Here is a 26,102-nt window from a genome sequence, read left to right as displayed (position 1 = left end):
TCTCGAGGAATAGGAAACTTCTTGCTCTCACATATTACATTGTGATTGTAACTCCTGTAACCCAGATAAGGGTTTGTGGCTATCTTTATATGACTTCTGGTTGCATTGCTGTTACTTGGTTTCCACAAAGCCTGAGACACCTGTTTTCCTTATTTTTTTCTATGTGTAGTTACAGTAAGACCCCATTACTTGAGACAATCAAGAGAGTCAATGTTACCTATAATCTGAAGACCAAACATGCCACTTTTGGTTAACTACTTATTATATTAAGAAGCTTTACTACTAGTCAAGGTCAAAACAACCTAAAAGCCAAATTTTGAATTTAGGATAAATCACAGTGTCCTTAAAATTCAAATTTCTCAAATGCAAAAACTTATTCCACTTATTAAAACCCCTGTGAGATTTTACTTACATGCATTGCAACTGATGTGCAGTAGACAAACCGAGGGGAATTTATACTCTAATCCCTCTCAGTGAGGGACTGAAAACCATGAGTCAAGAATCAAAATTAATGTACTAATTTGCTGTACCTCAGGCTGTCTTCAAATGTTAATTAAAGTTATCCACAGAACACTGAATCAAAATGAAAATTAAATACACACATACACATACTTTATGAAACCAGAACTAAATCTATATATTTTCAAAACCTGGCTTTAACTGGTATTTCATTTGATTCAATCTCTCCTTCTAGTTGGGTTTCCTTAGTTGTCAGACTGGATATAAAAGCAGCACAACACAGATAACTACTGAAGAATGAAGAAGAATTTATTTCCTGTTATAGAATAGTTGAAGTATTAATTATAGTTACTATGCCAACAGTGTTACCTACTGGCACTACCAATTGTGCAAAATTATTTGGGAGTGGTATCTTAGATAAAATTGAATTAAAAATTTGAGCATCCTAATAATTGGAAAGAATGAATTTTCAATTTACCACAACAGTATAACATACCTGATGCAAGTGTATACAAATTAAAATTGTGTTAACTTGGAAAGGCTGAACTTAAAACACCAATAAAGTTTCAGTTTATTAGGTTAGAAATAGTATGAATCTATTTTTTTAATCTTAATTATGATTTTAAAAATTTTTTTGTTTGTTTTTTGAGCCAGAGTCTCGCTCTGTTGCCCAGGCTAGAGTGCTGTGGTGTCAGCCTAGCTCACAGCAACCTCAAACTCCTGTGCTCAAGCAATCCTTCAGCCTCAGCCTCCCGAGTAGCTGGGACTACAGGCATGTGCCACCATGCCCGGCTAATTTTTCTATATATTTTTTAGTTGTCCAGCTAATTTTCTTTCTATTTTTAGTAGAGACAGGGTCTCGCTCTTGCTCAGGCTGGTCTCGAACTCCTGAGCTCAAACAATCCACCCGCCTCGGCCTCCCAGAGTGCTAGGATTACCTTAATTATGATTTTAAGCTCGAGGAGAGACAAATGAATTACTGTGTTTATGCTATTGGCATATGTCTTGGCCACTTCTGCTAGTAAACATCCTTGTCAGTCCTATGGGAGCAATTAGACATGAAATACGGAAGTTGTGAATTTTGCCAAGTCTCCAGGAACACATCCCTCTCATAAAATGAAACTGTGTTGTACTTCCTCTGCTATAGTCACGTGCCTGTACCATTTATGTTGATAAAGTCTCTTTATTTTAATTGTTGACTGGCATCTGGGTGTTAAAAGGCAGAAGAGTCATGATAAATTTATGTTTCTGGCTATTAAGTGATATTTAGAAAAACTGAAATATATAGCTCATTGAACACAGTCATCTTGTAAGCTTTAGTAGCTTTGGGCCTTTTTTGAAGTTATGAAACCTCTTGACAACCTAAAGAAAGCTGTGGATCTAACCCCCAGAAAGATGCATATTTGCGCATGTACACTCTACTTTGCCTACACATTATTATGGACCCCAAGTAAAGAATCCTTCTTCACATACACAGTATTTATGGATTGGAGGTCCACATAAGCAAGTACATGCCGTCTAACACAACCACCTTTCCCTGCAGTTTGTTCTAATGGTCATTCTCTATCCTACTATGTATGTGTGTAGGTAGAGTGTGGTCCTAGGTTCCAGTTACCCTTACTTCAACTCTTTAATGTTCTGGGATTTCTCTTTGTATTCAGGATCAAAGAATTTTAGACTATTAAACCAAAGGAGAAACAGGGTTCCTGATGTTGCAAATATTTACAACTGTTCTTTTTGGTAACTATCAGAAAGGAGTAATCACAACCAAAACAAGTTAAGAAACAGAAAACAGAATGAACTACTCCATATGCTAAATTTCATATAATAAAAGTAAAATATGAGTGAGGTAATCAAGGATTTTTTTTCTCTTCAAACAGCTTATGAAATCTATTATAGCAGAAACACACATACAAACACATACATACACATAAACATATATGGGCATACATAGCCAAGCTCTGAAATTACATCAATGTATGTTATAAGTTCATAACAGAATTTGTCAATATATATATTTTTAATATTTATTAAAACTATGTCTTTCTTTAAAAGATATCAAGATTTTAAAATCCAAAAATATAAAACAAGAATTTATAGGTGAGTTTTCGTTTAAAAAGCATTTCTTAAAATTAAAAAAAAAAAGGTGCAAAATGGGCCGGGCATAGTTGCTCATGCCTGTAATCCCAACACTTTGGGAGACCGAGGCAGAAGAATCATTTGAGGTCAGAGAGTCACGACCAGCTTTGGCAATATAGGGAGACCCGGTCTCTACAAAAAATAAGAAAAATTAGCCAGGCGTTGTGGTGCATTCCTGTAGTCCTAGCTACTCGAGAGACTGAAATGAGAGGATTGCTTGACCCTGGGAGTTGGAGGCTATAGTGAGCTATGATTTCAGCTGTACTCTAGCCAGGGCATCAGAGCAAGACCCTATCTCAAAAATATAAATCAATAAAAAATAAACAAAAGGTTCAAAATAATTTCTTCAACTAGTTTTGTCTGTTGAACTACCTGTCACACACATGTATGAAAGGGCATTTATCCCACAGGATTATTCATTAAGAAAACATAAAATGAGAGTTGAAATATATCATGAATGGAAAAGAAATTCCTATCTTAAAAAGACACTTGGGAGCCACAGAAATACGTTATTTTCTCTAGTAGATGAAAAGCTAAAGACCATTTTTAGGGGATTGGACTAACAGCAGTGGACAGAGCTTGAACTCTCAGATTTCTCATAGTATCTAGTGGGGATAGAAAACTGCCATTTTATGAAGTTAAGATTAGAGCAAGTGTTAACAAAATAAAGTCTTCTACACATTTTTTTTAAAAAGAATTCTCATACCAGTCCATTAAGGGACCAAGGGAATTACTAGAAATAACTCCAAAATTCTTTCCCACCAGTACTGAACTTCAATTATTTTTACAATGCATGTCTCTCAATAATTATGAGAAGGAAAAGTAAAACAAGGAAAACAAAGAGATGACTGTATATAGGTTACATCATGAATAAATACATATTTTAAAATTTTACGTTTTCAGTGTTAGACATGATTTCTTATATGTTTATAATAATTGCACTTGGAATGACTCCTGGAAGCCTGAAAAAGTACAATCATTTAGTTTACAGGTTTTGCATTTACTTTTAGAAAGGCAAATCATCTCATATTTTTATAAGAAAAGGACCATTGTAAATTCTTGGGTTCATGCTTATAAAATACAAAAATGCTTTCTCAGGAAAAATGAATTATGATCAGAAAGTTTTTGAATCAGAGACGCAGAGCTCAAGCAGAAATTCCTCCCATAGACTAGGGGAAGTGACTAAGGATGAATCAGAACACTCTGAAGAAATTTCAGGTACTGGTTGTGTCTTCAATGTTTTTTTGAAGCCAAAATCAGATTTATGTAAGACATAAGAAGTATGAGAGGTCTGCCTTGAATCCTAGAGCTTGGAAAACCCTTTCGAAAAGAAATGTAAAAGAGACATACCTTTTGAGAAAACCTGGATAACTGTGACCTAGTGAATGGAATATATTTGTGACAATGTAGAAAAGGGGAGCTTTATTGGAAAGAAAACCAACCAAATCCATTGCATAGATTTGTCGATGATTAATAAATGATTAATAAACTTTAAAAGTCCTTTGTAGCCTTGAAAAAATACATTTTACAAAAAACTCTGTGACATGTAATAGAGATTCTAAGAGCTACACACACTAGAAGGTAGAAAGTGTTTGCAGTACTGCTTAACAATGGCATCACCTAAAACACAAATTCTCAACCAACAAGTGATGAGTGACAGCATAAAAAAATTATCTGAAATGTAGTCTCCCCCAAATCTGTTTTTTTTCAAAATCCTGCCTAAGGCTGAAATTTTTCATTGACTTCTGAAAAATAAGAATTTGGAAAGTCCCGGTTTCAAATGTCCAAGAAGAAATCTCATAACCAAAGCTCAGTGGTTTTCTTTGGTGACATGAGCAAAGTAAAGCAATGTTACAGTCCATCAGTATCACAAAATGGATCGTAGATTGCACTACCTAGGCCTACTTTCACAGTCTCCTGGAGTTTATTTTCCTCTCTCTTATGGGTTCTTCTTTATTCTATGTTTATCATCATTTATTATAATCATGGTTTGATGTTTTCTCCCACATATTTGTGGAATGTCCTAGACAAGTTCCTTCTTTGAACCTTAGTTTCATCATTTGTAATACAAAAATGGGAAATTCCTTCCTGAGCTTGAGTATAACTCATCTTCTCAAATATGCAGTATCTTTCCCCCATACACCTGAGAATTTACTACAATTCAGTGGCAATGGTTTTTTCAGTGACTTGTCTTCATCTTTACAGCTTCTCATGGATGTTTTCCACCTGGCTCCTTAAAAGATACAAAGGACAAGCCTACCATTTCCTCTGTGTTGTTCTCCTGCATTTCCTGCTTTTCATCCATGGAAACAAAAAGATTACACTCACATCATGAACATCCATACTAACAACACGTCCTATCCTCTTTTCCCAGTATACCATAAAATGTTACCAATCTGAAAATTTCTGATCATTGACTGTCACTCCATCTTCACTTTTAAAAATTCTTTTTAGAAAGAAAATTGCTCTAAGATTTATCTTTTTACCATCAATTCACATCCATCTACATCCCTCTCCCTTACCCGACCCCACCCTGCCCCTCATCCACTGCTACTACTTAACTTGTGATCTACGAGAAACACACCTGACTTGCAGTCAGCATCCAGAACTCATGGTTTGAGTTCCGGTTCTAATCCTTAAGAGCTTTAAAATCCCTTAACCAGGGGTTCCCAACCAGGTTCACTATCAGTATCATCTGAGCAGCCTTTTAACTATTAAACCAGAATCTTGGAGCTTGGGGAGTGGGGGAGAGAAGCACATGAATCTATTTTATGAAAAGCTCTCCTAGGTGATGCAAATGAAGACTTAAGTTTGGGATCTATGTGTAACCTTTTGGTTTCTTTCCTAGCTTGTAAAATTTTGAGTCTATCTTATTGTAATATTGTAAATACTAAACAAAGCAATGTATGGGAAAGGGCGTTATAAATGGGAAAACAATGCAATACAAGGTGGTGTGAATATTTTCATGAGGTTCAGAGTAAAATGAGCTTATTGTCAATCATTACTACAGCAACCATCACACACAGAATTAGAAACACACATCAGTACTCATGACTTCTGAAGTGCTCACAGTACAAAATCTCAGGGTATATCAGAACACAATTTGAAAACATAATAAAAGGGTTTTAAAACCAATAGACAAAATGTTTTTACTGTATTTTAAAATAAAACACACCTAAAAATAATTTCACCCTTTCTGACTTCTTGAATTACATTAAGACTTCATTGTAGGAGTCTGCTTCTCAAAGTCCCAGTCTTCTAGGAAAGCAGAGAAACATTGGAACATGTTGAAGCTAAACTAAAGAAAGAAAATTGATGTGCAAATATTGGTATTGGTCTCTGCCTTTCCCATACCTAAGCTGTTTCCTGGAATCATAATAATCAAGATGCTAAGGGAGGTTTAGTAACTCAGTTCCCATTTGTGCATTTTATATTGCGAGAGAAAAAATGGTACTCTAATAGCCTGGAAAAATTACTGCAGGAAATGACTTTGGCCCTAGAGAGTATCTGATTCATTATAATTTCCAGGATAAAATATTCACCTACAAATTTTAAGTCCTCAGAGTGTTTAATCTATTTAAGCTAATGCAAGCAGAGGGGCTGGTAGAAAGGGACTCTTGCTCTGAAATGATTGTAATTATCATTTTGGGGAGATCATGGGTTTATACTCAGTCTATCATAGATGTTTAATTTTGCTCTTTCATCATGATAGAAACCTTTGAAGTTTACTTTTTTACTCTTGGGAGTGAGTGGGGAACCACCTAATAAGCTTGTGACCCTAATTCATAAGCTACAATCCAGAGTTCAAGCTCATTACTTCAGCAGCACTTTGCAGTGTCTGGTTTCTGTTCCTCTGTGATCTTTGCTCCAAACACCCTTCACTCCCTATGGAACTACCGGTTTTGTTTCTGCATGTACCAGGCTGTTTGAAGCCTCCATGTCATCACCCATGCACTTGCCTTTCCCTGGAAATTCCTTTAGCAATTTCTACCGGTACTTCAAATTCAGCTCGAGCACCCTCTTCCCTGGAGGGTTTCTGGCTCCCAGCCTAATTTAGCTGCCCCTCCTCTGGGATTCCCCGTCACCCTAGGCAACCCTCTGCCCTAGCACTTAACACAACAGGCAAAAGTGATTTCCATGTCTCTCCCCAACACCAGATGCTAAGGTCCTTCAGGGAATGGATTGTGCCTGATTCGACTTTACGTCCACAGCATTTAGCTCAAGGGCTGGCACTCTGTAGGCACCACAAATGTTTGTTGAAGGATGTGATCTAAAGATGTGTTGTGTGAAACCTCAAAGAATTGATCTTTGGGCTTTGGGAGACCTTGCCAGTGGGCCAGAGTACCCCTGAACAATGCTCAGGGGCAGGCAAGGACAGTGAGGTCTCCACAATAAACCTTGAGGATAGAAAGGTTCTAGAACTGTTGGGTGGATCCAGCACTGAGCTGATAGAGAGGAGCATTGCAGTCCTGAGTCAAGAGATAGCAAATGCTGGAACTGCCTCAGCTCAGCTTCAGGGCACATTTGCACCCTGGGAAAATGGCTGTATATGAACCAACGTTGGCGGTCACTAAGAGCTGTATCATTTGGGGGCCCAGGCCTTCTCTTGGCATGGTGCTTCTCAATGGAGAGCTTGTGGATCATTCTCACTGCTATGATTGGTGCATGTCTTCCAATCAGCACCAACAACAAAATAGAAAGCCATGGCCCACCCCCTATCTCCCACGTTCCCTCCTGTGCCAGAGGCTGTGGACTGGTTACCCCATTTTTCCATTGCTGTTTCCCAGTGCAGAGGTTGGAAAACCAAAATATAGGACTTGCTTTTCAGTTTTTTTGCAGGTAGGGGTGGCTTCCCAGCTCTGGCCCAAGCATGATAGACAAGCAAAGTTTCCCAGGGGACTTTTGATTAAGGCTTTATTCTTCATATAAAATGGAGGTATCTGACACCACCCTCCCTCCTCATTCTGTCCTTAAATATATGCTAGATGTTTGAGCTTCTAGAACCTAGGACACTGATACCATTCATCATGCAGCTGCTGTATCTGCACACTTCTTGTCACTTAAGTAAAATAAAACCCAATGTGTTTAAGATACTGTTAGATTATCTGTTACTTGTACTTAAAGCATTCTTAACTGACATGACTTTCACACCTGCAATCGTGTCCATGAGACACTAGTAACCAGAAGTGTTACCTAGGGGTTATATGGGGTGGGGGGTAGGCCTTAACAAGACATCTGGGGTATTGCTACTCAGTACAGAATGGTGCTCTCAAGCACTGTACTCTGGGACGCCAAGAGGATGTTGTTTTCAGCCAAAGAGCCAAATAAAGGATACTTTAGGTAAAAGTATGTTAATTTTTAAAGTTCAAGTCTGAAGAGCAAACCCCAGTCCAAAAAAGCAGCAGTTGACTACTAATGATCAAATGGGACAGATTCTTTCATAACCTCTCCTTTTTTACCTCAGTGTGAACACTAAACATGGATGAGGCATTTAACACCACAAAGAAAAAAAATTTAATGTTATATATGAAAAGAAAAAGCAAAAATGTGTTCTAACATAGGTATCTCCACTTGATCTTAGCAAAATAGCCAAGAAGTAATTAACTAACATAGGTGTCTCGAACCCTGAGAATAAGAAGTGAAACATTTAGAAGGTCAAATAGGAACTGAGTTGTTAATAGTGGTTACCACTTGACTCTGTAATTGGAGCTGGAGGGAAATGAGGCTTGCTATTGCTTTTTTGTGTGTACATACTTTTGTATTCTTTGAATTTTTATTACAACAATGTATTACTTTGGTAATAAGAAAAAATTTCTAATCAACCAATCTCTATGTGACATTTATCAAATGCTTACTGAGTACACTCATACTTAATACTCAGCACTATGTGGTGAGCAGTATACTAAGATGTAAGATTTTAAAGTAACTTTACAATGTCACACAGCTGATGTTTAGAAGAGTTAGGACTCCAAAATTCTTCAGGGCAAATCCAATGCCCAGTCTCTCTAACCAGTGTGCTATACTGGGTTATATCACCCAGATATTTCTGGATATGCAGGTATTCTCAGTTCTGCTTAACAAACATGTATCTTTGAATGCCACTTTTGTTAGACTATTTTTAAGGAAGCTGTCTTCTAATAGCTTTTTACCCCAGGATCTTTAGGAACAAGAATAATCCTACCTTCTTATAATGCCTAAATAGGAATTTACTTACTGTTCACGTTTGTCAAGCCCATTTAGGGCTGGTATGTCCTTAGAGTCCTACCCCGGTAACTTTGGGGACATGACTTTAATGTATTAGTCATTCTCACTACAATAAACCAGGTGTTCAGAAAGAGTTTCACGGCACAAAGAACTGGATAGCTGGCTAGGTAATATCTGTAACAAGGAAATAAGTTTAAATGTGAGAAAAATTAATTCTTCAAAAATAGCCTTCATAACTATATAAAAAAACCACATGAGAAACAGAAAATCCAGACTGCATTTAATGTCAGAGGAAATGAGTGCTTTATTTGATTAAAAGGCTGACATGAAATATTACGCACTAGAAGTCAGGAGTGCTGTCTGGAATATTTCACAAAACTCCAGATTCTGCATCTATTTTTTTTATAGCTCTTGAGGCCTATGTAAGGACTTGACCCTGGGTTATCCAAACTAAATCTTGGATAGGCTTCCATTAACATATCTTAGTAAAAGAAAAAAGATTTATTTTAAGAGAATGTGAAATTACAGCCTACAACCATAAAGTGATAGAATATTAACTCTAAATAGGAGAGGTGACTGAATTGTCTGCTTATTCAATAATCTAGTAATAGGCCATTTTAATATTTTTGAGTATTATATATAAATTTTTAATGAGGAAATAAATGTTATGGACAGGAAAGGCTTTACGTGGTATTATCCCACTAAATGGATGTGAAGGAGACTCAGGTTTAATTCCAGTTTTTGCCATAATAAGCTTTATGATGCCCAGAATTTTATCTCAAGCGCAGGCTTGCATACCCAGCTCCTTATACTGTACATTTCTAGGTATCGTTGTTGATTTCTAGATTAATTGCATTGTGTTCAGAGAACATGTTGCATATGATTTTAATCCTTTAACAGTTATTGAGACTTGCTTTATAGCCTAGTATATCTCAATTTTTATAAGTGTTCTGTGTGTGCTTGAAAAGAATGTGTCTTCTGCAGTCATTAGGTGAAGTTTATTAATGACGTTGTTTAAATAACTTCCCTTATTTTTTTTTGCTGGCTATATTAATTAGGTACTTAAAAATCTACTATGCTGGTGAATTTATCTACTTCTATTAATTTTTGCTTCCTATAATTTGATACTGTGTTATTAGGGGACCACAAATTTACAACTGTTACAACATACTGGTGAATTGAACATTATCATTATGAAGTGACTATCTTTAATAATGCTTTTTGACTTAATACCTGTCTTATCTGACATTAAGTCTATCTTATCTGATCAGGATTTGTTTTTATTTAATCTGTGTAGGAATTTATAAGCTTCTTGATTTGTAAATTGGCATCTTTCATCATTCTGGAAATTCTGTCAATTGTTCTTTTGTTTGGCTTCTCTGCCCCTCTTCTCTCTTTCCTCTCCTTCTAGAACTCCTATTGCACATGTTAGCCTTTCTTACTCCATCTCCCATGACTTTTACTCTTTTTTATATTTTTCGCCTTTTTGTCTCTCTGTATATTCTGAATAATTTTTATGATCTATCTGCCAGTTACCTCTTTCTGTTCAGCTGTGTCTAATTTGAATTTTTAATGTTAGCTGTACTTTTTATTTCTAGAAGTTCTATTTAGTTCTTTTTCAAATCAGTTCTATTTCCTTTCATATTGCCTACTTTCTGAAGATATGTTTAAGCTTGCCTTTTATTTCTTATAACATAGTAAGGATAATTGTTTTACTATGTGCCTAACAATTATATGTGAAGTCTTTATTGATTTGCTTTTGCTGTTTGACTGTTGCTAGTTTACATTTATAGTATGCTTGGTTTTTCCTCATGTGCTTGCTTAATTTTGACTACATACAGATCATTGTCCTTGAAAAAGTTATCTTGGGCAGTACTTAGAGGCCTACTATGAAGGTGGCTTTCCCCAGAGAGAATGTGTGTTTGCTTCTGCCAAGTTCTTAGTTCTAGGACCTGTTTGAGACCATTTTAAACTAAATCGATCATGTTAGGGTTTTGGACCATATAGGTTATATCAGTTTGGTTTGCAAATCTCAAGGGCTGCATATAGTTCCAAGTTCTCATGTTGGCCTTTCATTTTTCTTTTGCTTACTCAGTATCAAAACATCTTCCCTTCTGGTAGTTGAGTATGTAGAGATGGAGAATGTTTTTTTCTTTTCCCTTAAGTTCACCTTTACCTCACAGGCATAGAAAGCCCTATGGAGTCTCAATTTTCCATCTTGGGTGGACCCTGGGCTTTAAACTTTGGCCCCCATGGGTATGTTGAAATTTGGGGATAGGGACATTTGCTGGGGTATGGGACAGATAGACACACACACACATTTGCTGGGGTATGGGACAGATAGATAGATAGACACACATATACATCCTCCACACGCCTCCTAGGCAAGGCTGGACTGGTTCTGGCCCCAGGGTGGACTTGGAAATTTCACTGCTGGTGCTTTATGGAGGATGGGGTGTGTCTGGAGAGACCTGTCTTGGGGAGGCACAAGCAAAGAACAGTTCTCAGGCTCGCAGGAGGATTTAGAATTTTACACAGAGCCAAACCCCTCCTTGGTAGTCTTCAGGCCAACAGAGACACTTGGAGGCTAGAGAAACTTAACTGCATGTTTTTATTTTTATATTTATATATATATTTTTTATGTTTTTCATTTTAAACAAGATGTTATTTAAACAACCAGATGCTTGACTTGAAGGGAAAACTAGAACATCCCTACTTAAAGACAAATTGCCCTACATGTAACAGCTACATACAAAGAAGTTATAAAATTTCCTCGGATTTAAATGATAAATGAAAAACAGTGTATGCAAGGATTTTTATGTTGTTGAGTTCTTTTGTTTGTGTTTTTGGTAAAACAGTGAAAGCAAAATAACTTACTGGAATATAAAGGTAAGAGCTAAGTTAGCTCACGTGGACAAATGCTTTTAGGAAAAAGGACCTACAGTGATTCTTTCACTTCTCTGGTTTCCTGCTTTCACTTAGATTTTGGCCTTGTAATTTTTTGGTCTCTTGTCTATCAGCCCCTCAATCCTTTTAAGAAAGGTTTTAAAAAATTATCTAGGATTTAAAATTTTCAGTAACAGGGTTGATCACAAATAACACTAAGTCTTGCTCCCTTGCTTCCTTTTTAGTTCTTACTCAAGTGTCTTATCAGTGAAGCCTTCCTTAAGCATACTTTATAAAAAAAATTTCCCATACCACTCCCTATTCTCCTTTTGTTTTTTTTCATAGTGTTTATCATCACCTGTGTATCTACTTGTTTATTTTCTATCTCACCTGCACTACAATGTAAGTTCCATGAAGAAGGGGCTGTGTTTTATTCACATTGCCAAAAACATTTCCTGGCAGACAATACTTAGTATTTGTTGAATCAGTGAAGGGAAGCTCTCCCCTGAGCTCCGTTTTAGAGTATCTGTCAACTTGAAATCTCGACTTGAAATCAAATGGGTTTTTCAATCTTAACATGGACAAAATAGAACTTTTGATTTTCTGTCCACTCCCACCACCACCCCACCTTCCCCACTTCCATAAACAGTGCCACATTCTTTCAGTTACTAATGTCAGAAACTTAAGAGTCATTTGTAATTCCTTTCTTTCCTTCAAAACCTAGATCTAATTTATCAGCAAGGTCTGTAGGTCAAACCTCCAAAATATGGCTCAAATCCATCTTATCTTCATCTCCATAGCTACACCTTATGGCAACCAGAATATCCTTTTAAAAACTTGTGTCCCAATACAATGCTCATAATTATTCTCTATCACTACCCTTGACATATATTTAATTGTATTGTTGCAATTTGTAATCGTGTACTTCTCAGTTTGGGGAGTTCTTGAACAGGAGAGATTTTCCTACACTTCTCCCAGGTAAGGGTGGATCTCTGTTTGGTATCAGTGAAGGATCCTGGGCCCACGAAATTTTCTGCCTTTCCCAAGGGCCAAAGCATTTTGCTTCTGTATTTCCTCCAAAAGCAGTGGATCTTTGCCTGGACTATTAGGGCAGAAGGTTCGCCAGCCCTCCTCCAGTGGCTAATGGCTTTTACGTCATACAACAGAAAGGTCTGAGGAAGTGGGCAGTGTTTCATGCCTGCCAGTCAGTGCCACTGCATCAACCGTCACCTACAAGTCTGTGTCACCAAGTGTCACTTCTCACAAGTCTGTCCCAATCTTTCTCATTAGCACCAAGTGGAGGCTTGTGGAAAGGAGCTCCTGAGTGAACTACTGTTGTGTCGGGGGATCTCACTTATTCTAAACGAGTATCTATTACACAGTTGGCCTTTAAAGAATTCCTTAACATCTTAGCAATTTCTGTCAGGAAACAATTTTCCATGGGTCTTTCATGTTTCTGCATGATTTGAAAGCAGAGGCACTGCCTGCCTCTTTATTCTGGATTACCTTTCAAGATTTATATTAACAACCTGGAAAGACAGAGATATCATCTCCCTCTACAAGAAAGGTTTGATTACTGTAAAGTATAATAAAGTTATCTCCCAACAGAACAAAGGGCAGGCATGCTAAATACCCATTATCAAATATTTGGGCTTCCTAAGCTCATGGATCCTTCCATTATGCAAACCACTACATACACAGATGACATCTGGTCCTCTTCTCAGTGTCCTGTCTGGATTGGGATCAGGGAACCAACAAGAGTGCTGACACTCTGATTAATGCTATTGTTGTAATAAAGTCCTTTGTCTCTGATTCAGAAGTCTGTGGCAAGCTAATTTACTAACTTGCAAGTAGGGTAAACACTTAGACTTTTCTAAATTCTTGATAATTAACATTACTTGCCTTAGTGGCAGCCTTTTATTCTCTGACAAAGGTGAAACTGTTCATTTATCCTGTTTCTCTTTCAAGGGGCTTGTTGCTCTTTGGAATTCAGTTCCTTTGACTACTTTCTCTGATGGGTATAAGCTATGACTTTCTCTTGTTAGAATGGGAGTAACATTGTCTTACAGCTTTCCACATCTTAGGTGAAAACCTAACTCCCAAGGTACACCTGTTTGATTACTTTTTATTACCAAAGATAGACACTTAATGATCTGCAAACTGTCATTGTTCAGCTTACCCATTTAATTAGTTTTTAAAAGAAGCAGAGGCTTGAATGAGAAACTCCAGGAATTTTGAAAAACAGCCCATGGACTATTTCATCACAAGGCCTGGAAGATAAGGGACCGAGGTTTTTGTTTTTGTTTTAATTAACTTTCAACACAGGTGAGGCAGGAGAGGGTGAAAGAGTCTGACTCGTGAGAATGAGGTGTTGTGCAGAATCTACATATGCCCTGGCCACCAACTCTGTTAGAGGACTAGGGGAATGTATAGGAAAACTATAACCAATTAGGGTAGAGAGTGGACTTCTGGAGCCCTTGAAAATGGATGTGACAGAAAGACCTAAAAAGGACACAAAGGACAAGTAGAATAGCAAGTGGTGCATTGAGGATTCATGGGTTTTATATTTCTTTGTTGTTGTTTTTCCCTCTCCACATTCACTTTTTCTGATATACAGAATTTAGACTTTTGTGAGATTTACCCCTTCTGCATTTGGAAGTACTGTTAGGACTGTCAACGAAAGTGCCTAGTCTTCCTCTAACCAACTTTCCCAGGACTCCTTGAGTCATAAAAGATAGAAAAACAGTTGGAACTGATTCATCACTGAACTGTTAGTTCCTGCTCCATAGATCCCAGAACAGCCTTAGTTCTTATATTTTCAAAGCCTCGTTTAATTTTTCTTCTAACTCTGTGAATTACCCAAAATTCCCATTTTGCTTAAGTTAGCCGAGGTTGCATTTGTCTTGCTAGCAACGAAAGAAAGCCACCTGATACAAGTGGTCCAATAGACGGCATTGTAGAAACCAAAGAAAGCTTTTGAAGGTAGCCTGAAATGCAGATACTTTATTTAAAATTATTAAAAACATGTATTAATGACTGTCAAAATTGCTGGTTATGGTACAATGACTAATCAATTTCATGTTTTTATGTGCTTGTAGTTAATTAGTGTTTTCTAATGACTAGGCTGATGTTTTATTACTACAAACTATATTTAGAGTTCACTCTCATCTCTCATGTTAGAAATAAAAGGAAATGAGAATGAACTGAATTAATAAGGTATAACATGCTACAGGAAAGAAGTCGAGGAGAGGGTGTTGAGAGCATCAAATGGTCTATGTTACAATAAAGTATATGCATTTATTGAAATTTAGCTGTTTATGATTTTTAAAATTCCAGTTAAGAAACTAAGTTGTACTAGGCATATCATACATGGAAAAAATTTAAAGAACAAGATATTCCAAGTAGATATTAGAAGGAGAAATAAAGCAGAGCACCAAGATATTTCTCAACAAATGTCTCAAAAAATGCACAGAACAAAAATGGGACAAAACAACTGCTACAAACAGATCAGTCTAACAAGTGACTTAGAATGAAAAAAATAATTTTTTTGGCTAATCCTGCCCTCTTATTATGTAGATGAGGCCCTATGGCTCAGGGAGACCATTTTGATTTGTCTAAAGCTTACAAGGGTAGATTTCAGACATGGTTCAGATGAAGGAGCCTCTCTTTTTTGAGGAGATGGCAGAATGTTGAATTCCTGTTCAGTCCAAAATGCAGCCATATAACTTGTAGAAATAATAGGTTTTAAGACTCCCTTAAAAAATATATATCATTCAGAGCCCTCTTTTAGGGTTACCTCATCACTTTATCAAAATATTATAAAAACATTTATTGGAAAAGGGTGTGTCCAGATAATCAGAATAAGACCACTTAATGCTTATCTTTAATATCTAAGATTTTTTCAAACATGATAACTGAGCAGAACCAGAAGATGCAGGAGCTCAGTCTTCCACAGGTTAGTTTAACCCAGGGTTACTCAACCTTGACAGTACTGGCATTCTGGGCAGGATAATTCTGTGGTGTAGAGGGCTGTCCAATGTAGGGTATTTAGCAGCATCCATGGTCTCTACCTAGTAGATGCCAGTAGTACCCCTCCTAGTCATGATATCAAAAGTGTCTCTTAACATTGCCAGATATCCCTGGAGCAGGGGGTGGGGGAACTGCCCCATTATTTGAGAAACACTGGTTTTAACATCATGGCTACAATAAAACAAATATAACCACCAGCTGTATAATTCTGTTATGGAGTCAACTATAATTAAATGAGAGGTACATTTTTATTTTAATCAAAGTACATATTTAGATTAAATATGTATTTAATAGCTAGAACTAAGTAAATTACACTAGTTTTTGTCTAGTACTGAGCTGTCCAGTACAGTAATCACAGGCCACATGTGGCTAATGAGCACTTGAAATCTGGATATTCCAAAGTGATAAATGCAGTAAGTATAAAATATGCACTGGATTTTGAAGAGTTGGTATGAAAAAAGAATGCAAAATATCTCAGTAATTTTTATATTAATTGAGCTATTTCAGGTATACTTACTGGGTGAAATATAATATTAAAATTAATTTCACCTGCTCATTTTTTCTTTGTTTAATGTAGCTACTAAAAAATTTTAAATTACATATGTGACTTGCATTATAATTCTATTGGATGGCACTAGTCTAGAAACTTGAAATGATTTTGTATTATTCTTTAATCAAATAAATTCTTAAGTTTGTCAAGCTGAAAAGACCTTGGAAAGCACAGCCCTATGAAATCAGCTCCCTTGTGAGCATCATAACTCTTTATGACGCCTGAATGATTTTTCTGCTTCTTTAAACCAATTGCTTCTATTCCAATGCTTTATTCTCAATGCTTCAATCGGTTGTTTCCTGGTTGCTGATTTATCTTCATGTTGTTCCTTATCAATCTCCTGCACATCTATTTCTTTCATACACTCAGGAACTTTCCTAGTGGGATGTTGAGATGCAGCATCCATCATACTTAGAAAATCATAAGCTGGAAGAGGAGGTTTCCATTCCTGACCAGGTAAAATTGCTAAAAGGAAGATACAATCAAGGGTTAAGGACTAACAGCTACAAAATTCACATGAATATACTAGAAAATGTTTTATTTTGAAAAATATATTTGTAGGATTGAAGGCTTTATTAGTCTTACTTAGCAAAGCTAGATTTTTTTTACAGTCTTTGTCAATAAGAAACTTGATACATTTGTCATTACTAGCCATAGCCATTTTTATATTACCTTTATAAGCTATTATTTTCTAAATAAAGTATTAATATAGAAAAAAGGTCCACAGTCTCACTCTCAGTCAACCCTTGTTGAGGTCTTAAAAAATAGCAATATATGTAATAAGATTACACACAGACAGGTACAAGGTTAAATGAAAACGTCTCCTGCTTCCCTCCCTACTCCTCTATCTCTAAAGAAATGTAACCATTTCTTATGAATCATTCCAGAAAAACATTCTGGAACATAAATAATTATTACTTTGTTGTTTATACAAGTATTTCCTTACATTTTAAAGCATTTTTTCATTTTGAAGCTTTTGATTAAGATCCTTTCTATACACTTTATGAAAACAAATTCATTTTATAAAAATAATTACAGACAAGGATAGATTTAAAGTTGCTATAGAATCAACTGTACTACACATAGCCAGCTATTAGATAACTTCTCTTAGATGCACTTCATGGCAGTGAATCTTAACATTATTTTTAAATGTTGGTCATTAAAATAGGAAAACTGATTAAAGCTGATAACATATATGAACTAAATTAGCTAACTTTTGTCCATTTATTAGATTTAAAAAAAAACAGTTTTAGGATTTAGTTGGCCCAATTAAAACACTATTTTGAGAAATGAACTATATAAGGCAATGTGCAAAGTAAACCTTTTAAAAATAAACTCCAATGAGAGAATCTATATACTGTTCCATGTCAAAAACATTAATAATAAATGCTCATAAAATACAAACATGAGCATCTCTCATAAGTATCTTTAGAAGCTTAGAAAATACATATAAATTTCAATGTCCCAGAGTGGATTAAAGCTCAAACAAAAATCCATATATGTACATATGCAGTATATGTATACTTACTGATATATATAATTTCCTTACTTAGATTTAATTATATGAAATCCCTGTTGGCAAAGCAACAGGGTATTAAATTTAGGCTACCCATGGAACTGATGTTTCAAATTGGCATCGACAGGATAGCAGATTCAAAAGTAACAAACAGATGAAATATTTTCTTGAATGTAATGAATAGGTAAGAAGAGTAATTGTAGTTTGCAATATGCAGATAAATATATATTAAAGTATCTTTAAGAAAAGTTCAGTTTAAAGCATAATAAATAGTTAGCAATATTTGTGTTTTTCAGACAGAGGCTCACTCTGTCACCCAGGCTGGAGTGCAGTGGGGCAATCATAGCTCACTGCAGCCTCAAATTCCTGGGCTTGAGTGATCCTCCCTCCTCAGCCTCCCGAGTAGCTGGGACTACAGGCATGCTAATTTTTTTTAAAATTTTCTGTAGAGATGGGGGTCTTGCTATTGCCCAGGCTGGTCTCAAACTCCTGGCCTCAAGCAATCCTCCTGCCTCAGCATCCTGAGTAGTTGGGATTATAGGCATGAGCCACCATGCCCAGCTTAGCAATATTTATTTTTTTAAGGTAAATGCTGCAGCCTAGTGGTCTGAGACTATGACAAAATGCCTGAAACTTAACATCCCAATTCTGCTAATTACTTGCTGAGGGAACTCTACAAAGATGTTAATATTTTCAATTGCAAATAAAACTCATTAAGTATGGGTAATAAACACATTATTCATAAAATTAGTAATGATAATAAACACTTATTGAGCCTTTACAATATTCTAGGGATTATTCATTTAATATTTACAATAAGGTTAAGTACAATTATTATCCCAGTTTTATATATGAGAAGACCAAGGCATGCAAAGGTCAGGGAACTGGACCAAAGTTGAGTATAAATCTCAAATAAGAATAGCCAGTGGCCACAATTTCACAGAAATTAAGATGTGCAGCAAGAAAGGTGAGGCAGACATCTGTGGCATCATGTTACCAATTTAGACTATTCCCAGAATATCCCTGCAACCTACCCCATGCCACCGCCCACCCCATCTCAGACAGTGGTGAGAGCAGACTCTGCTAGCACAGAAGGCCGGAACCAATACACGGAGAAGTGCCATTCAGTTTTCCTGTGCTGCAGAGGCTACTGGAATAGTTCAAGAGTAGTAGAAGTGATGATACATGGAAGTGACAGAAACCCTCAAAGAGTGAGGTGGTAAAGATATTAACAAAATTGCAATGGAAGATATACCAGTCTCTCAGGAACTCAGAACACAATTCTGGTTCTTTCCTCTTGGTAATAGTTTAGAGTTGGGCAATCAAAGCCCCCAGGGATGTTCCTTATAGAAAAGGTAATGATAACACTTTAGAGTTTGCACTTTACAAAGTGCCTTTGCATACAGAGTTTTACTTGATTTTTAAAAATACCTATGTGATGTATTCAGAGTAGGAATTATTAATCTCATTTTACAGCTGTTGAGAAGGAAACTAAGAAAGACTTGCCTAGAGCCACATAGTTAGTAATCAAGGAAGCTAGATCATAAGCTCATTTCTGTGTTTTGAACTTTTTTTTTTTTTAAGCAATTCAGTTTGAGAAGCATTCCTGACTTAGAGTCCATGGGAATTCTGTGTCACTGCAGCTGCAAAATGACAACACTCGTTTAATTTTATAAAATAGCAATGCAGACAGTGAAGTAAATGCAGACTATCTGAAGAGTTTAAAGAGCTACAACTAAAAGGATCCCTATACCACATAGCTAGAATGAAGAAGTCAAAGACAAATGATAACAACAGAAAGGCTTCCTTCCAGACTTAGACAAAACAGTGAACTTAATTAATTTTGTCCCATTTCCTAGGGAAACATTAAAACCAATAAATTATCTCAAAAGCTAAAGACCAAAATACCATCTAAAAGGACCCAGAACAGCCAAAATAATCTTGAAAATGAGAAACAAAGGTAAAGGAATCAAATTTCCCAATTTTAAAACATACTACAGAGCTGTAATAATCAAGATAGTGTGGTACTAAAATAAGGGCAGACACAAAAACATGTACGTGAATGTTCATAGCAGCATTATTCATAATAGCCAAAAAGTGAAGGCAACCCAAATGTCTATCAGCTGACGAATGGATAAACAAAATGTGATATTCATACAATGGAATATTATTCATCCATAAAAATGAATGAACTACTGGTTCATGCTATAACATGGTTGATCCTTGAAATCCTTATGCTAAGTGAAAGAAGTCAACATAAAAAGTTATACAGTGTATGATACCATTTATACAAACTGTCCAGATTAGGCAAATCCATACAGCCAGAAGGTAGATTAGTGTTTGCCAGGGGGTGGAAAGAGAGGAAAATTGGGAATGACTGTTAATGGGTGTAGCGTTTCTTTTTGGGGTGATAAAAATGTTCTGGAATTTGACAGAGATAATAGTTGCATAGCCTTGAGAATATACTAGAAGCTACTGAATTATACAGTTTAAAAGGGTAGATTTTATGGTATATGAATTATATTTCCATAAAAAATACCATCCATAGGCTATTTAAGCATAATACTCTAGTTAAAACTGCCTAACTTGACAGCAATGAAGTAGACCACCTGGGAAGAATGGGTGTGGTACAATGATTGACACTAAAATTGGCCAGGTGCGGTGGCTCATGCCTATAATAACAACACTGTGGAAAGCCCAGGCAGGAGGATCGCTTGAGCTCAGGTTCAAGACCAGCTGAGCAAGAGTGAGACCCCTGTCTCTACAAAAATTAGAAAAATTAGCTGGGCATGCTGGCACACACCTGTAGTCCCAGCTACTTGGGAGGCTGAGGCAGGAGGCTTGCTTGAGCCCAGGAGTTTGAGGTTGCAGTGAGCTATGATGATTGCCACTGCACTCTAGCTGGGGCAACGGAGCGAGACTCTGTCTCAAAAAAAAGAAAAAGGAAAATTAAATCCAGTTATGTTGAAGAGATATCTGCATTCCTACGTTCATTGTAGCATCATTCACAATAGTGAAGATATAAAATCAACTTAAGTGTTCACCAGTGAATGAATGGATAAAGAAAATATGGTATATATACACCATAGAATGCTACTCAGCTTTTAAAAAAGAAAGAAATCCTGTTATTTGCATCAACATAGATGAACCTGAAGGATATTATGCTTAGTAAAATAAACCAGGCACATAAAGACAAATATGGCATAATCTCACTTTTATGTGGAATCTAAAATAACTGACCTCATAGATTTAGTAGAGAGTACGATGGTGGTTACTGGGGTTATGGGTGGGAGGTGGGGAATGGGGAGATGGGGAATGGGGAGATGTTAAAAGTACAAAGTTTATTAAACAGGAGGAGTAAGTTCTGGAGATCTGTTGTATAGTATGGTGACTACAGTAAATAATAATGTATTATATACTTAAAAATTACTAAGAGAGTAGATTTTAAATGTTCTCCCCACAAAGAATTAAGTATGTGAGGTGATGGGTATGTTAATTAGCTTGATTTACTCATTCCACAATGTTTATATATATATCAAAATATCATATTGTATGCTATAAATATAACAAATTTTTCATTTGTCAATTTAAAAAAAAATTATGGCTCTGGAGTAAAAGAGATCCAGGTTGGAATCCAAGCTTCCTCATTTACTGGTTAATTATGACTGAACTAGTTACTTAACTTTTCTACAGATAATAATACTTTATATGAGCCTTGTGAGAATTAAATGAGATAATATATGTAAATCACTTAGCATTGTGCTAACCACCTAGTAAGCATTCAGTAAATGTTAGCTACTATTACTAATTTAATAAAATGTAACACAGTGGTACTTATTTTTATGTGTAATAACATCTACCACATAGGCTTATATGGATTAGATAAAATAATTTAAGAAATGTACTTTTTGTTAGCTATTATTCAAGTTAAATATAAAATAATGATACTTATTAAAATACTATTTCATTAAGCAGAAATTCTTCCTCCAAATGTTTATGTACGTAGATTAGATATAATGGTTATGGAGTTTAGATAAAAATCAATGCAAACTCAGTTATCACCTGACAATCTCAGTGACTACACAGACTATTTGACTGAATCACATGGTTACTTGGAGATTCAATAAAACAAGAAAATGATAATGTTAGATACATCAGGCAATTTGGTTAAGAGTAGGGGCTCTGGAGTTAGATTGTTTGGTTTGAATCCTTGCTCTGGTATTATTAGTGAATAACCTTTACAAGTTACTTAACCTCTATCTCAGTTTTATCATCTGGAAAAAGAGTACAGTGATTATACCTAGAATTCTAAAGTGGTTGTAAGAATAAATCAGATAATCCCTGAAATGTAATTAGCACCATGCCTGAAAAAGAACACATTCTTAATGAATACTGGCTATTATTTTTATTCCAACAGTAACTTTCTATGAAGCAATTGCCCTATAGTTTAAAAGCAAGATGTATCATAACCATAAGGGTAGAACCATCTGATCAACAAAAGCAATAATAATAATGTTAGGGAGAAACCAAAAGATACTTTCAGTCTGAGATATATGTGTTTGGAATACAAGCATATGTCACTTTATTGTGTTTCACTTTATTGCACTTAGATATTTCATATTTTACAAATTAAAGGTTTGTGGCAATCCTGCTTTGAGCAAGTCTGTTGGTGCCATTTTCAACAGCCTGTGCTCACTTCATGTCTCTGTGTCACATTTTGATAATTCTCATGATATTTCAAAGTTTTTCATTATTACTGTATCTGTTTTGATGATCTGTGATCAGTGATCTTTGACATTACTATTGTAAATTTTGGAGGGGGTGTACCACGAACCATACCCATATAAGACAATGAACTTAATTGATAAATGTTGTCTTCTGTCTGACCCAAAAACCAGCCATTCCCTGTCTCTTTCCCTCTCCTCAGGCTTCTCCATTCTGAGACACAAGAATATTAAAATTAGGCCAGTGAATAACCTTACAATGGCCTCTAAGTGTTCAAGTGAAAGGAAGAGTTTTTCACTTGAAATCAAAAGTTAAAGATGATTAAGCTTATTTAGTGAGGAAGGCAAGTTGAAAGCCAAGACAGGCTGAAAGCTAGGCCTCTTGTGCCAAACAGCCATGTTGTGAATGTAAACGAAAAGTTCTTGAAGGAAATTAAAAGTACTATTGTAGTGAACACACAAATGATAAGAAAGCAAAATAGCCTTATTGCTCATAGGGAGAAAGTTTGAGTGGTCTGGACAAAAGATCAAACCAGCCACAACACTCCCTTAACCCAAAGCCTAATTCAGAGCAAGGCTCAAACTCTCTTCAATTCTACGAAAGCTGAGATAGGTGAGGAAGCTGCAGAAGAGAAGCTGGAAGGGAGCAGAGGCTGGTATGCAGTTCAAGGAAAGACGCTCTCTCCATAACATAAAAGTGCAAGATGAAGCAGCAAGTGCTGGTGAAGAAGTTGTAGCAAGTTATCCAGAAGATCTAGCTAAGATCATTAATAAAGGTGGCTGCACTAAACAACAGATTTTTCAGTGCAGACAAAACAGCCTACTACAGGAAGAAGATGCCATCTAGGACTTTTCACAGAGAGAAGTAAAAGCCTGGCTTCAAAAATTCAAAGGACACATGGTAAAGCCAATGATGTTCATTGACCATTCTAAAAATCCTAGGGCCCTCAAGAATTATGCTCAGTTTGCCTGTGCCCTGAGAATAGAACAACAAAAGCCTGATGAAACCACATTTATAGAAAAAAACGATTTCCTTTCAAAATATAACTGCTCATTGACAACGTACCTAGTCACCCAAGAGCTCTGATGGAGATGTACAAGATTAATGTTGTCATGCCTGCTAACACAACATCCATTCTGTAGCCCATAGATCAAGGGGTAATTCTGACTTTCAAGTCTTATGATTTAAGAAATACATTTTATAAGGCTATAGCTGCCATAGATAGTGATTCCTCTGATGGATCTGAGCAATGTAAATTGAAAACCTTCTGGAAAGGATTCACCATTTCAGATGACATTAAGAACATTTGTGAGTCACAGGAGGAGGTCAAAATATCAACATTAACAAGAGTTTGGAAGAAGTTTATTCCAACCCTCTTGGATGACTTTGAGGGGTTTAAAACTTCAGTGGAAGAAGTAACTGCAGATAGGGTAGAAATAGCAAGAGAACTAAAATTAGAACTGGAGACCGAAGATGTGACTGAATTGCTGCAATCTCATGAACAAACTTTAATAGATGTGAAGTTGCTTCTTATGGATGAGCACAGAAAGTGGAAAGTTTCCCCCAGATAGAATTTACTGTGGGCCAAGATGCTGTGAACATTGCTGAAATGACAACAAAGGATTTAGAATATTACATAAACTTAATTGATAAAGCAGCGGCAGGATTTGGGAAAACTGACCCCAATTTTGAGAGAGGTTCTACTGTGGGTAAAATGCTATCAAACAGCATCGCATGCTACAGAGAAATCTTTCAGAAAAGGAAGAGTCAACGTGGCAAAGCTCATTGTTGTCTTAAGAAACTGCCACAGTCACCCCAACCTTCAGCAACCATCACCCTAAATTGGTAAGCAGCCATCAACACTGAGGCAAGACCTTCCACCAGCAAAAAGATTATAATTCACTGAAGGCTCAGATTATCATTAGCATGCTTTAGCAATAAAATATTTTTTACTTAAGGTATGTACTTTGTAGACATAATGCTATTGCACGCTTAGTAGACTACTGCATAGTATAAACATAACTGTTATATGTACTGGGAAACCAAAAAATTCATGTAACTTGCTTTATTGCAGTGGTCTCGAACCTAATCTACAATATCTCTGGAGTATGCCTGTATTAAGAACCAGAGTTTTATATAATAATAATGTATTATTCATAAAATATTGTCACTTTCTATAAAACTACATATTTGCTTACAGTTATAGAAAGAAAACAAACTGGCATTTATATGGAAAAGCTATATAAGAACTATGTTGTGAAATCTATAATTTTAAGTTTTATAAAAATAGCATAAAGCACTTATGCTTCAGTAGAGCAACACTCCCACTGTAACAATTTTTTTACTGTATAAATTACTAAAATTGTATGTTTGAAGACATTGGCAAGCTATACAAGCAACATGGACTCAGTGAATTAAAATTGAAGAGATGAAAGAGGCCTTCATAGGTGAGCCAACTGCCCTAGATTGAGGCTTTGCACCTTCGGCCTCATAATCAGAGACTGTCCTATGAACAATGCTATCAGCATATTATTATTTAGGATACTTAGAAATATTACAATTCAACTCATTCTAGCATTCATTAGCTTCATTTAAAGTTTAAAATTTATGGAACAAAATGCAGAACCATATGTATTGAACAAAATAGAAAACTTACTGATAGGATTTTCTAGTCCTGCTTCTAATTTCTTAAGCCATGATACAAGGTTTAGTTCAGTTATAGCCTGGTCTGAAGGAAATGCAAATACTTGGCCACCTGAATGCAGATTCACCAAAACAAGAAGAGGAAGGGGAGGCACAAGGTCAAAATATGCCTGCAAGATTCCTCTCCCCACAGGAGTATTCTTTCTACAAAAGGGAACAAATAAACATGTTAATTACTGTTTCTTTCTATAAAAATGAAAATACTTTATAGAACATTAAATAGTATTATGCCAGTAAGTTTATTTTATGAAAACATGTCCCCCAAACCAAGAAGTCTATGATGATATGACTAATAATCAGATTCTTTAAAAGTTTCTTTTTACTATGGGGCAGTCTCTTTTCTCTTAGGAGAAAAAAAGACAGCCAATGACAGTTTTAATGAAAATCAGGCATAGCCCAAGCGCTTGTCAATTTAGGCTTGATGCAATCAATAGTTTCCTCCTGAAGTTTAGTCAAGTATCTAATCATATGTCAGCTCAAAAATTAAATAGTTATATAAGATAATAAGATACTTATTTTTATAAATCCTTCTTTTCCAAATAAAATTGTGCCTTTTCCTCAGGAAAAAAGGAGAAGGGATTAATTTCAAATTAAAGAAGTGAAAAATAATTATGTTCATACAAGGAAACTGTAAGTTAAAGATACCTAGTTTTCCTAATGCACATTCCACATTTTATAAAATACTATTTTACTCTTAGATACCTACAGTGATAATTACCTGGGAAAATTTTGGCTCAAGCAGTAGGATGTACTATTAAACTCTTCACAGCAAAAATTTACACTGTCTCGCTTTTGTAATGTTTCAAATGAGTTAAAAAATAAAATGTCTTTCATTTGATAAATCTGAATGAGGGATAGTGTATGTATTTGTGAACTGTGGTCAGAGACATT

General features: G+C 35.9%; 1 protein-coding gene and 1 long non-coding RNA gene across 3 annotated transcripts in view; one reads left to right on the top strand and one right to left on the bottom strand.

Annotated features, from left to right (window-relative positions):
• Positions 1–26,102, top strand: part of LOC123649162 — a 69,701-nt gene that overhangs the window by 27,255 nt on the left and 16,344 nt on the right. The gene's annotated exons all lie outside the window — the stretch shown is intronic.
• Positions 16,371–26,102, bottom strand: part of TXNDC16 (thioredoxin domain containing 16) — an 82,137-nt gene continuing 72,405 nt past the window's right edge. For both annotated transcript variants that reach the window (XM_045567084.1, XM_045567076.1), the window contains exons 19-20: positions 25,165–25,355; positions 16,371–16,732 (exon numbers count right to left, since the gene is read on the bottom strand). In XM_045567084.1, coding sequence (XP_045423040.1) covers positions 16,470–16,732; positions 25,165–25,355 — 454 coding nt within the window. In that variant the 3' untranslated portion in view covers positions 16,371–16,469. The remainder of the gene's footprint in view (positions 16,733–25,164; positions 25,356–26,102) is intronic.

The sequence above is a fragment of the Lemur catta genome, chromosome 1, assembly GCF_020740605.2.
Source record: "Lemur catta isolate mLemCat1 chromosome 1, mLemCat1.pri, whole genome shotgun sequence".
Classification (NCBI taxonomy): domain Eukaryota; kingdom Metazoa; phylum Chordata; class Mammalia; order Primates; family Lemuridae; genus Lemur; species Lemur catta.
The sequence above is the reverse complement of the archived record's forward strand: the minus strand, read 5'-3'. Positions and strand labels throughout refer to the sequence as shown.